At 42.5% G+C, this 13172-nt stretch overlaps 1 protein-coding gene across 1 annotated transcript in view; it reads left to right on the top strand.

Moving 5' to 3' along the window:
* Positions 1 to 12967, top strand: part of Atxn7 (ataxin 7) — a 108743-nt gene extending 95776 nt beyond the window's left edge. Inside the window, exons 9-13 of the mRNA XM_028760560.1 lie at positions 992 to 1190; positions 1532 to 1653; positions 5540 to 6503; positions 7268 to 7337; positions 9056 to 12967. Of these exons, the coding sequence (XP_028616393.1) occupies positions 992 to 1190; positions 1532 to 1653; positions 5540 to 6503; positions 7268 to 7337; positions 9056 to 9165 (1465 nt within the window). The 3' untranslated portion in view covers positions 9166 to 12967. The remainder of the gene's footprint in view (positions 1 to 991; positions 1191 to 1531; positions 1654 to 5539; positions 6504 to 7267; positions 7338 to 9055) is intronic.
* The last annotated feature ends 205 nt before the right edge of the window (positions 12968 to 13172 follow it).

Genomic DNA, 13172 nt, shown 5'->3' with positions numbered 1-13172 from the left:
TGTGTTTTCATTCACTCATTTGGGACTTTGTCTTGAACACAAAGGAGGCATTTTAACAGCATAAAAAGCAATGTGTCAGGATACTTTAACAAGACTTTACTGTGCACACAACTCCAGAGACAGTGATGAGAGAATATATCTGTGCTTACCCTCCTTTAAGCAAGTTGAAGTGAAGGACTTTGGATCGATTTGGGAACAGAGGTGATGGGAGTATGAGGAGCTTCAGTGTGATTGGCTAGCAGCCAGCCACAGGCTCTTGCAGGTGTGGCACCCCTGACTGCTGCTATGTCCTTTCACCCTCTTGTATCCTCTGTCAGTTTAGTTATACTTGAAATGTCAGGACAGCCTGACATGAGCCCTGTAGTTCAGAAACAAGGCAGTAGACACTGGTTAGTGGAGGCTTCCAAGAATACTGTCAGGTCTCGCACCACGATTCTGTAGTATGTCCTTCCTTTTGGCATCTTCTCAATGAAGAGTCATCTGAAAGGTCAGATTTACTTGGAAACCACTAAGTCATAATAGATGTAGGAAGGAAAGATGTTCAGACTGACCTTGGGAGGTAAACGTGCTGCCTCATTCTTCCTCTCCTCCTGTCCCTTTCGGTTATGCTAGAGTACTTCGTCAGCTAATGTGTTTGTCACTATGTAAGTCAAACGCTCTGACATCTTCAAGAGATGTGCTCAGCAGTCCATGGAAGAACCCTCTCCAGTTCCATGTGTGTTCCTCTCTTGGGGGACTGAAATGGCTGGGAGGGAGGCAAAGTTCTCAGCTGCCTTTGGTTTTGTGTCGCAGACATTCACCTACCTTAGAATAGTGATGCTGAGGAGAGCTGTGTGCCCACTTTCCCCTGAGCCAGCTCACTGACTGAGGGCTGCTGGACCCTGTCCCCTCCATCCTCTGTGCTTTTAGGTGTGTGCGAGGTAAAGCTGCTGAGGAGAGGAGTCAGCTGTGCCGTCTGTTCTGAGCTGTGCTGTACTGTTTACTCATTCAGGCCTCCAGGCTCCCTCGCTCAGCAAGGAGGGAGCACCCCCATTGACCCTCCTCCAGGCCATGGGTCTCCACACCCACCCTTGCCTGCCACTGAGCCAGCTTCTCGGTTATCCAGTGAGGAGGGTGAAGGCGATGACAGAGAAGAGTCTGTTGAGAAACTGGACTGTCACTATTCAGGTCGTCACCCTCAGCCAGCATCGGTGAGCTGTGTGTGCATCCTCGTGCATCCCCCTGCATCCACATGTACTGGCCTCCCCAGTGAAGCACGGGCAGGGCACTGAAGGGCACGGATATCTGGCTGTGGCTGTGTGTGTAGCACCTTAGGGTGCTGTGTGTCCATTCTGCACTTCGCAGACTTTTTCTTCTCTCTTCCCCAAAACTGCATTGCTGTTGCCATGGCTTCTGGCTTCTGACACTTGAGGCATCCCAGCCCTGCCTTTTCTCTGATGTTTTTTTTTTTTTTCTTTCTTGACCATGAAAGAACCTAGACCTCTGTGCTGGCAGCAGAAATGACACACGTGTACTCTGTGCTCTCTTTCAGTTTTGCACATTTGGGAGCCGGCAGATTGGAAGAGGTTATTACGTGTTTGACTCCAGGTGGAACCGGCTTCGCTGTGCCCTCAACCTCATGGTAGAGAAGCATTTGAATGCACAGCTATGGAAGTAAGTGTCTTTTGTTGGCTAAAATGGGGGTGACTTGACCTGCCCCAATAATGTATTTTCTTGATGGCCTCAAGTTGTGTTTTTAAGACTATGACATGGTTATCTACATGAGAAATGGCCACTGGCTAAATGTAGAAAGAAAGTACTTTCTCTTTAATACATTGATTTAGTCTTTGAGCAACCCCATCGTGTTCTGGGCACAGGCGCTGCAGCTGGAAGGACTCCACATGCACAGACCTCCTCATATAGTTAGACATGCAGGGGAACAAAATCTGTGAAGTAAGAGAGATACTGAAATAAAAAAAATGGCCACTGACACAACTGCAGGGTGCTAACTACGTGTTAGAGACTTTTATTCCCACACACAAGTCTTTGCTACGTGACTATAATTACACTTTTTTCCTTGTTATATTTTAGTTAATGAAACAGATACAAAGTCACACAATAGATTAGCATGAAGCCACTAGGTTCAGTTTGTTTCCGAACAGAGCTGAGATGGGAAAACAACAGGCTTGGTTCACAGAAAGGTTTTCTGCGATGAATGGGTCTGGAAGAACTGTCACTAGAACGTGAGCAGTATTGAGTTTCAGGAGTGTGTACCTAGTCAGAAAAGGTGATGACTTGTTTGAGAAACAGCGAGAGAGGGAGAGGGAGAGAAGAAAGGGAGGGGGGGTATAAAGCTTTGGTTTTGGGTATGCTGAGATGGAATGTAGGATCTTGGGCAGAATAGCCAAGCACTCTATCACTTAACTATATCACCCCACCTTTGAAACATCTTGACTAGCATTATGTATCCTCATGTTTACTAAATAGATTATAAGAAGGGATCCTTGGTCACAAAAACTTGAATTCACCATTTCAAGTAAGCTTATTTTTATGCAACACGTCTCCAAGACATTTTGCAACTGTCAAAGCAGGAGATATTTTTGTACACTGAAGAGCATTTCTAAAACTCTTTGACCCAGGAATGTCTTTTAAAAGAATAGTTTGGAGAAGCTTGTATTCAGTGAGATATTTTATTACAGGGGACTCTCAAGTCATCCCCTGTCCATCCAAGAACCACCATTGGCTAGCACTTTTTAAATGGACGATAGGGAGGCCATTTGCTTACATGGTTTGGTATTTTGGTAGCCAGATACAAATGGTTGGAGCCTTAGTCTCTCGTCAAAAAGTTCATTTCTATGACTGTTGATAGGACCTGAATTTGTGTATTTGGCAAGTAGGACTTAGGGCAGCAGCATGGCTCTGCTTCCCTCCTGCTTTCCTTTTAGTGCGGCAACAGTGCTCCTTCCTGCCCTGACACCCTTCCTGCCCTGGTAAGCAATCCACAGCCAGTGCTGGAGCAGAGATGGTTTTGGTTCCTAGTGGCTTGTGTGGACAAGTGCCATGAACTTCTGAAAAAGCAAGTTTCTGAGGTTGGTTTGGGTGTCTGCTCTAGCAGGGTCTGTCACTCCTTCTGTTCTTTAACATGACCTCTGGTTTAAGCCTCAGTCTTGTCATGGAACCACAAATGACCTTGAATTTATGCTCTCCCAGTGTCTACCTTTTGGGTGCTAGGATTGCAGGCACACCTTGGCTGGTTTTATGTGTTGCTGTGGATCAAACCCCCAGCTTTATGTATGTTCTGCCAACTGAGTTACATACATCTCTAGCTCCATGACCTCTGTTTTTAAAAATCAGTGAAGCAATGCGGAACATGTGTGTTTCAGTGATGAGCAAATAGAACGGTCTTGAGTTAGATAGGAATATGGATTGAGACACAACCACAAGTATTCTAGAAATGCCCTTCAAGACAGGAGTGCTGTAAATTGATGTCTAGGCAGCTCATCCTCACAGCCCTTCATATACTAGGTGAGTTTAGCACTTCTCACCCAGACAGGAATTGCCCAGAGGGGCTCTGAGAGCCTGAAAGGTATTTATTATCACAGTGTTCAAGGTCCTATCAGACTGCCTCAGCAGAAATTCTTTATGGGAAGAGCCCTATTTTTTGTTTTGTTTTGTTTTGTTTTGTTTTGTTTTGTTTTGTTTTGTTTTGTTTTTCGAGACAGGGTTTCTCTGTGTAGCCCTGGCTGTCCTGGAACCCACTCTGTAGACCAGTCCGGCCTCGAACTCAGAAATCCGCCTGCCTCTGCCTCTGCCTCCCAAGTGCTGGGATTAAAGGCGTGCGCCACAGCCCATTGGAAGAGCCCTATTTAAAGGAGCATTCTTATCCCCTTACCCTTTAGTTGCTTATTCTAATAAACGGGTATCAGTAGAGACAGAAGGTGAACCTAAAATACGTCCCCTGTAGTTCCTGGGTGCTCTGCACAGTTGTGGAGTTTGACCAATTCTTTTTCTGGAGCAATGCCGTGACCCAAAAGCCATCTCGAGCTCCTGTGACTTCTGTGTATCCTAGCTCTATATTGATCTGGGAATGGCCTGGGCTGTCGCCCAAAGGTATTTTTACAGTTCAGAATGTCAGTTCTCCTGCCTTCTACCTTCCTGTTTCCACATAGAGTTATTAATTAAATATCTGTTATTTTCTTGAATACCTTTACTTAGCTTTTTAGAGCCTTTAAAAAGAAAAAGCAGTTGATTATTTCAAGATGTCCAGATACCTACAGAGGAAGACTTTCTCCCCAGGATTTCAGGCAGCCTGGTTCTTAAATCTCAGCCTTGTGAGCCATCTAGTCGCCATTGTCAGTCACTGCATCCAGTGAGCAACCTACTCTTGAGTCTCACGAGCCACCTAGTGGCCATAGTCAGGTACTGCTTCCAGTTAGCACCCCACTCTTGAGAGCTAGCCTGGGTACCTTGTTTAGAGAATGATTCTGTAGCATTTGACTGAGGCCTAGAATTCACATTGTTAACAAACGTCTTAAGCAATACTTGTGTGTCTCACAAGGATAGAGCCAGGCTTCCCAGTGTGGGATCCACACTGCAGTCTGTTAAAAGAAATCTGAAAACCGACTGACATCTATGTACTATCCAGAAATTTCCTGTATCATAAGTATCATCATTTGGCTCAAGAGATGTCATCTCAAGCCTCGAGTGTTTGGGATCATGGCCTGCACCCTCTGTCCAGCTGCTACCACCTGATCTTTAATGCTGTTGTCAGACATACTAGGTTTTCTGGTTCTTTTATGCTGTCACATTTTTTTTTAAACTTGGAGCTAAAATAAAAGGGAGATCTCCTGTGTTTGACTCTCCAAATAGATTTCTCAACCCCTACAGAGAGAGTACTTTGCCTAGACATTAGAAACAAAATACTTTGTTATAACACCCAAACAAGTCCCCCTCGGATTTGTCTCTTGTGCAGTGTCCTGGCTAATAATCATAGTCGCCCGATGATCAAGTAACTCATTATTGCTTGAGTCTTTTTACTGTTCGAATACTATACTCCAGGCCTTATCTATAAAATGGTACATAAGGTATCTGTTACAACATCTGCAAAGAAGTAGATGATTTACAGTCACATATTAAAAGTCATTTCCAGGCCTCAAAATCTATCACCAGGGGCCTTAGACAGATACAGACAAGGCATGATGATCAGGGCAGACTTGTTCAGGAAGCAATGAGTTGAGCGTTCTTTCTTTGTGACCTGTGCTTGAGCCATAAGAAAAAGTGCTTGCTAAAGACCAGCAGTGGAGGTCTGAAGCTAGGGTTGTAACGTGTGAGCCATGCATACACAATGTGTTTCCACGGTCCCCAGGAAGCATAAAGAATTGGAAGGAAAGATACATCAGAATTGAGTTTGTGTTTTAGATTGATCTTTGTCAGAGTGTGTTTCTCAGTGACAAATATAAACGAGTGCCCATCTATAACCATCCATGGCAGTTGTAATAGTGCTTACTATAGTTAGTGACCACTATGGTCATTATCACCCATAATAATCTCCTTTTTACAGGAAAATCCCACCAGTGCCCTGTACCACATCACCTGTTTCTGCCCGTGTTCCTCACCGGACAAATCCTGTGCCGACATCACAAGGTGGGATCAGCTACCTAGCAGCAACCACTGTCTCCTCACCTCCAGTCCTGCTGTCATCCACCTGCATCTCCCCAAATAGCAAGTCGGTACCAGCTCATGGAACCACGCTAAATGCACAGCCTGCTGGTTCTGGGGCGATGGATCCTGTGTGCAGTATGCAATCCAGACAAGTATCTGCTTCATCCTCATCCCCCTCCACACCCTCTGGCCTTTCTTCAGTCCCCTCTTCCCCTCTGTCCAGAAAACCTCAGAAATTGAAACCTAGCAAGTCTATAAGGCCCAAGGAGTCTTCTGCGCTCAGTACTAACTGTCACAATGCCAGTAGCAGTACCAGTGGTGGCTCAGGAAAGAAACGCAAAAACAGTTCCCCACTGTTAGTTCATTCTTCCTCCTCTTCGTCATCCTCCACTTCCTCTTCTCATTCCGTGGACTCTTTTAGGAAAAACTGTGTGGCTCACTCTGGGACTCCATACCTGTCAACAGCACTATCTTCCCACAGTATCGGCCTCAACTGTGTGACAAATAAAACACACTCAGTGAGCCTCCGGCATGAGCAGGTGGCGCGGGGTCCCGCTGGTGTGAGCCCTGCAGAGCCCATCAAGAGGATGAGTGTAATGGTGAACAGCAGCGACTCAACTCTCTCTCTGGGCCCGTTCATCCATCAGTCCAGTGAACTGCCTGTCAACCCACACTCACACACTCCTCTAGACAAACTCATAGGGAAGAAAAGAAAGTGCTCCCCAGGCTCTGGCACCGTTGGCAACAGTGGCAGCAAACCTACGAAGATTGCCAAATTGCCAGCTATGAACAATGTCCACATGAAACACACAGGCACCATCCCAGGGGCACAAGGATTGACGAACAATTCCCTCCTCCATCAGGTAGGAAGTGGACTCTGATCTGGAAATGATTGTTGCCTCTTTCTTTGAGGACTTTGGCCAGTTCTGAAAACTGTGGTTGGGTTGGTTGGTTTGCCTATAGTGGATGCCCAGCTTTCATGGTAATCTTTAACAAAGGAGAGTCTATGTCCATGTGAAGGGGAATCTCCATGAAATATCCAATGCCTTTCAACGATGTTCCTGAATAGAGAAACCAAACATTCACTTAGCATCTAGGTCTGGGGAAAGCATCAAGTATGAAAGGTTAGTTAGAATTAGAAGGGGTTTCCTTTGCCCAGGCAGAGTTGGTATCCTGATGCTGTAAGAGGTGGAAGCAGAGAGCATTTTCAGCCTGCATAGTCATTCTAGTATGTTCCCGTGAAGAAAGCCAGGCTGAAATCAAAACCATCTAGTAAGCAATGACTTAAGACCTTAAAAAAAAAAAAAGAATGTTTTTCATCTTGAGCAATTTCAGATATTCTGGTTAAATCCCACCCCTTCTATTTTCAAGGGAGACAGGAAAGAAGATTTAGTGTTGGCATGGCTGAGACTTGAAAGCTGCTCCAAGTGCATACTTAAGGAGAAATGGATTGCAATCCACTTAGAAGGAGGTGGCTCATTGGGTTCAGCGTGGTCATGACTTGCTTGTGCTGTCTTGTCTGTTCCTTGCCTTCTGTTGGCTTCTTCTGTCTCTCATGCAGTGCTGTGTTCCAGCTTCTTTTGCCCCACTTCCAGCTCATCTTGCATCTTGTTATGTCATTCATCAGGATATCTTCTCTCCTTGCTTACGAACAGGAATTGCAGCAGCAGCAGCACCCCAGAGCCCTGACTTAAAAAGTGAGGCTCTCTTTTATGTCATTTTCCGTTTTCCTCATCCTCAGAACGTAACTGCTTAAGGCTTTTTCAGGAAATATGAAGGCACTTCTTGTTGTAATTTATTTGTTTCTAATATTTGTATGAATTGATAATGTCAGAATTACTGGGGGAGTTAGCTACTTACGAAGTGGCCGCTTGCGTTGTTGGGTTTTGAACAGGGGTACTGCAGATGTGAACTTTGCTTTTATGTGTTTTGTAGTTATTCATATAGTTACGATTTGTATAAGTACAAATACACCAAGAAACAATATACTCATCTCTTAAAACTCCCTTTGAGTATAGTGTCCTGTTGGCCTACGACCTCACAGGAGAGGTATTAGCATCTTTCCACGTTTGTAGCATATTGTACACTGTCTTCATTTAGACCATTACATTTGTGTACGCCTTACTTCTCCCCACAGGTAGCTAATGTGAGAGATGAGGATGGAGGTGGTCATTCTAGACTGCAGGGACTAGCAGTGCTTAGGGAGGTTCTGGGGGAGTGTTGTCCACTGCTATGTAGCAACTCTTCCCTGTCTTGTCACCAGTTTAAAGAGAAAATGCAGAGCTGAGCTCACATGTGAATTTTCTCCTTTACCCCTCTTTTAAAAGTCTGCTATAGCCTACATACCTGTTGGACAAATTTGGGTCATGATCTGCCAATTTTCCCTCTGCCTTTTATGATAGGGTTGGGGCTTGTCTTCCAAGAAGACCAGATAGTCTTTAAGTTTAGATTCTTAAAATCAATCTCAACTCAAGATTTCGTTATGGAAAGATTTCCTCTGTTGAGGATGTTTTTGGTTTTGGTTTTTAATTATACTTCACAAATCCTCGGAACCCTGTGGCTTGCAATCAGAGGGCATATGTGAACCTTACAAACTGTTTTTCAACTTTATCTGTCAGTGGGAGGAATCTTACAGCTGCATACAAAATCCGAACTCATGACTTAAAAGCACTTTAAAGAATGCTATTCCTAAAACCAGGCATGGTGACACATATCTTAAATCTCAGCATTCTAAAGACAGAAGCAGGCAGTTCTCTGAGTTCGAGGCTAGCCTGGGCTACGTAGCAAGTTTCAGGATAGCCAAGGTTACCTTGTCAGAGAGACCTTGTCAGAAAGCAAAATAAACACTTTATGTAAAGAAGTAGAAATCACAAGTTTTCTGTCTCTTGTGGAGAACAGTTTTAACACAGTGGTGCTTGGGTTGGCTAGTCTCTGAACAGAAAAGTGAAGTGCGGAGCCCAAGGCACAGCAATGTGTAGCCCCTCCCTGACCCTGCAAATGTGTTTTTGCTTGGCTTCTAGACTTTAATTTACCTCATGGGAAGGCCAGAGTTCCCTCTCTATGCTTTGGGCAGGTCCTTGGATATAAACCGCCACACCTGTGTGTTAGCACATGGAGTTTTGTTCTGAATTAACAGCCTAGAATACCTTCAAGGACATAAGTTTAAAAAAACAAACAAACAAAAACTCCAACTTAGATTAAAAGGAAAACTTGAGAGGTGGAATCCCAGACAGCTGTTTCTTGTTGCCCATTTTTATGAAGTTTGTCTTTACAAAGCTTCAAGCTGGTCCTGTGATGGCTCTCTCTGGCCCCAGGAGGTCAGTGGAACTTAGGAATGGGATATCTTTGTGTAGAATTGGGAACATGGCATCTAGCTACTTACTTACGTATTTCCTCATCCCCTCTGTTTTGAAAGCCAAAGGCACGACCCTGACAGCTGACAGTACCACTGGACGGAATAATCCAGACATTTTTGAAGACAAGTTACACCTCTGCTCAGCACTCTGGACTCCACGATGCCTTTGAGTGTCTTTTTCTAAACTCCTGTGGGCCTTCAGGGTAACCTCTGGCTGTTTGACAAGGATTTCCCGAAGCTGTGTCTGTAGCAGTGAGTACACGTAAAGGACACTGGATCAAGTTCAGCCACCGGATTGCTTTCTCAGTGTTAACAGTGGTCTGGACTGCTTGCTACCAATCTGTGAGAAGTTTTTGTTTGTTTTGTTTTTGTTTTTTCATTTTGAGCATATCATGGAGCCACTCTTGAAGTAGATTGGCTGGGCAAAGAATGTCTTGGCAAGAGCGTTTCTGTAGACTCTCCTCCCTCTTTCTCTGCCAGAATGTTTTTGAACACATTCTCATCTGTAAGTCAGTCTCCAGAAGTTAGTCACCTTACCTGGAGACTGGAGGCCTTCCAAAGAAAGGGGAGCGAGTTGCATCCTGAGTAGCCAACCTCCTAGAGGATATTTGGCTTTAGATTTTTTTTTTTTTTTAATCGCAGTGTTCAGAACTAGTATACTAAGATATTGGTCAATGCATCGTGACATAGTAGCCCAGCCCTTTTCAAGTAATTTGGGATAAGAAGCTTATCAAATTCTTCAGACTTAAGAACTGGCTTGAAGCTGGTGATGCCTGGATATTAAGGTTAAAGTATCTCCAAAGCTTAGTTTTCATGGTACAAAAGCATGTGTGATAAAAAAGAGAGGAAGAGAGGAAGAATGAAGAAAAGAGAGACGGACAGAGACACGGAATGAAAAGCCAGTTGGGACACTGGATTCAGGGAGGTGAAAAATCTTAAAGTGAGGCAAAATGTGTAGGATTTCCAAAGAGACTGACTCGATTGTTACTGTGTTCATTGAACAATGTGTCAGATTGGGGTGATTGTCTTCCTCGGTCTGCTTTTTAAGATCTGCCTTTTTAAAAGTTATTATCATGTCCTTAAATTTTCCAAGGCATTACTCCCATTTCCTCTTTCACTAGTGTTTGGAGAACTAAGTGTGAGTTTCTGCTTCCAGGCCTGCTGTCATTGTCTGTGTCACGGCTTCGTCAGACCATTAGGTGATTATTTGAATGCAGGTGGGCTGAGGTGGAGACTCCCAGGAAAAGGTGCATGCCCATGGAAAGAAGCAGCTTTGTGAGGGGAACAGTGTTTACTTGTGCTCACCTTCTTTGTTGTGACAGTAACAGCCATCCTCCCTCAGTGAGGTTTAAAGCCCTCTTTAAGATTTCTCAGTACCCTACTCCCAAAGAATGTTTAATGTGTTAAAACATTGCTTGAAAAGACGTCTACCGGTGAATTTGGGGGTGATCCAGGGCCACTGTAACCGCTCCTGCTCAGAGGACCGAGTCCTTGGGCTTAGGAAGAGAGTACAGTAGAGTGGCCAACAGGACAACCCCCAAGTCTGGGCAGAGCCCAGTCAGTGCGTCCTTTCCCTACAGTTCTTATTACAAACTTGAGATTCAGGGAATTTCAGTCAACAACAGGTAGAATGAATAAATACTTGGTTACCAACCTAATAATGTGAATTGCTACATTTACTCTTATTATGTAAGAACACAAAGACTTTATGCAGATACTTTAGCTATAAATTAATGGAAAACGAACTTTTTTAAGGAAGGGAAAACAGAATCTTATTCACTTATTATGCAGTCAGTCAGTGAATGTTGTAAAGACGACGCTAGAGGAGTGCTGAGGAGAGAGCGTGGATGGGCCTGTGGTAAAGTTAAGAAGTCCGTCTGATTGTCTCTCCCAGTGCTGGGGAAGGAGGAGAGGGGTCCCAGCTCACACAGTCATTACTTGCTGACAAGTGCAATGGGGTATGGGGTAGATTTATTTTCAGAGCCGGGGACTTGGTGGTTATAAATTAAGTTGCTTTTAGTGATGGAATTTATAGACAGATGTTGTTCCGAAAGATGTGAATAAGAGCCACAATAGGAAGTTTATTCAGAATAAAGTAGATACTTAAGTTAATGAGTGTTATAATTTGATTTCTTAGACTGGGATTTTAATTGAACTTCATTATATCTCCAGGAAACACACAGAGCCTCGGGATTAGGAAAAGCCATTTTGGATTCTGCCTGCCACAAACAGACATATTCTAAACCGTGCTACTAAAGTTTAGACTGTTCAAATATTTTATTTTCTCTGACAACTACTTTTTATGATGATGAACAATTAAGACCATTTAAAATATGGGAGTACAAATATTTTTTTGAATTAGATTAACTTGCAGAAACCAAATTTGCAGTGCTTGGGTTGTTTCTAGACAGACTTTGGTATCAATTTAAAACCAAGATAATTTTTTATATTCTTTCCAATAGAATTCATGACAGCTTCTGCAGTTTTCTTAAACTACAAAAAACTAAAAGTGCTGCAATGATGAACAAAGAATTATAAAAAACCTACTTTTGTATCTTTATTTTGGAATTTCTTGTTCTATTATAAATATGGAAGTATCCCTATTTCAGAAGACATATTTTGTTAAAAATGAATTGTACATATTTAAATATGTATTTTTGCACAGGTCTTTTTTTCTGATATCCTGTTTTGGTACAATTGAGATCATCTAGTATTTATTTATTAATTAATAAAAATAAATACCTTTTTATAATTTGAAGTGGTTCACTGCCAAGCCAGTAGTTTAGAACCTGCCTCCTTTACAGTTAAGGGATGCCTCTGTTGTGTGGGAGTCGCTGTCCCTTTTAGTGTCTCGGGAGTGGATTCATACAGATGAAGCGGGCGTCTCTCAGTTGCCTGATTTTCAAATAGACTACATGGAGCTAAGTGACACACTGCTTTTCTTTGTTTAGTTGTGTGTATGTGTGTGTGTGTGTGTGTGTGTGTGAGAGAGAGAGAGAGAGAGAGAGAGAGAGAGAGAGAGCGCAAGTGCTCTGAGCACACCTGTGTTACTAGTATGTGATGTGGTTTAAAACTAATGAGGAAACAAACAAAACAAACTGAAAGTGCCTGAACCTAGTTTAAGCTCAGACAGACATCTTTAAAGACTTGAATGCTGAGTTGAACTTCTGGAGTTTGCTTTTTCCACCTAAATATTATTTCTTAAAGTTTTAGGGGAGAAGTTAAAAGCCACAAAGGCTGGTAATTTTTATAAGGTATTTTAAAATTTAAGATCTTTTGGTTCACAGTAATTTAACTGGCAATAGACTGCCCAGTGCCACCAAGGGTTATAAACTGTTGTCAGCCAGCAACTGTTTTGTTATTCACTCATGTAATACAGAGTTTAAGATAGGATATTTAAAATATTTTGTATTAAAAAATACAAGAAGTACCTCTGAGAACATTGAAAAAATGTTTAATTTGAAAAAAAAAAAAAGTAACTTATAAAGGCAGCTGTCTTCCTGTAAGAGTTCTGTTGCCAAGGGATTTCTATGTCTCCATTCTGTCCTGGGTTGGGGAAAAGTTAGGCTTTGAAAATGATTGTTAAAAGTTTCACTGTTTAAAAGAGAATAATCATTTTTACATCTTATGTAAGACATTTTACCTTTTTCAGATCATTTAAATGAGCACTACATACTGTCAGTGTGAATGCAGGGCCTTGAAAGAGTTGTTTGTTTGGGTTTTTTTTTTTTGGTTTTTTTTTTTTTAGCTTGTTTATTAAAGCAATCTCCTGTGTTAAAATGTGTGAATAGTTTGATACATGTGTACCCATAATCAAGAGCATCTCAGCTGGACTTTGTGTTGGCTGCTGTATAGAAATGAACAAATGTCAAGGGATAGAAAATTACTTTGGATATTTAAAAGAGAAGAAATATATAGACTATTTGTTTTGTAACAAGTTTCTGTAAATAAAATAATTTATACTATTTATAAGAAAAGTTGTGGTTTGCTTTATGAGAAATTAGTTTGTTGAACAAACATGTTACTAAATGGGCAATAAAATTAGGACTTCTCAATAAATAAGGTTGGCTGCATGAATGTTTCTGCCTTGTCTAGTACCTTTCCTATTAGCTTTACATCAGACACCATTTGCTTTACCCTTCCTCCACTACAGTCTCAGTTCTCTTGAGACCTTACA

The sequence above is a fragment of the Grammomys surdaster genome, unplaced genomic scaffold (genome assembly GCF_004785775.1).
Source record: "Grammomys surdaster isolate TR1022 unplaced genomic scaffold, NIH_TR_1.0 126546, whole genome shotgun sequence".
Lineage (NCBI taxonomy): Eukaryota > Metazoa > Chordata > Mammalia > Rodentia > Muridae > Grammomys > Grammomys surdaster.
The sequence above is the reverse complement of the archived record's forward strand: the minus strand, read 5'-3'. Positions and strand labels throughout refer to the sequence as shown.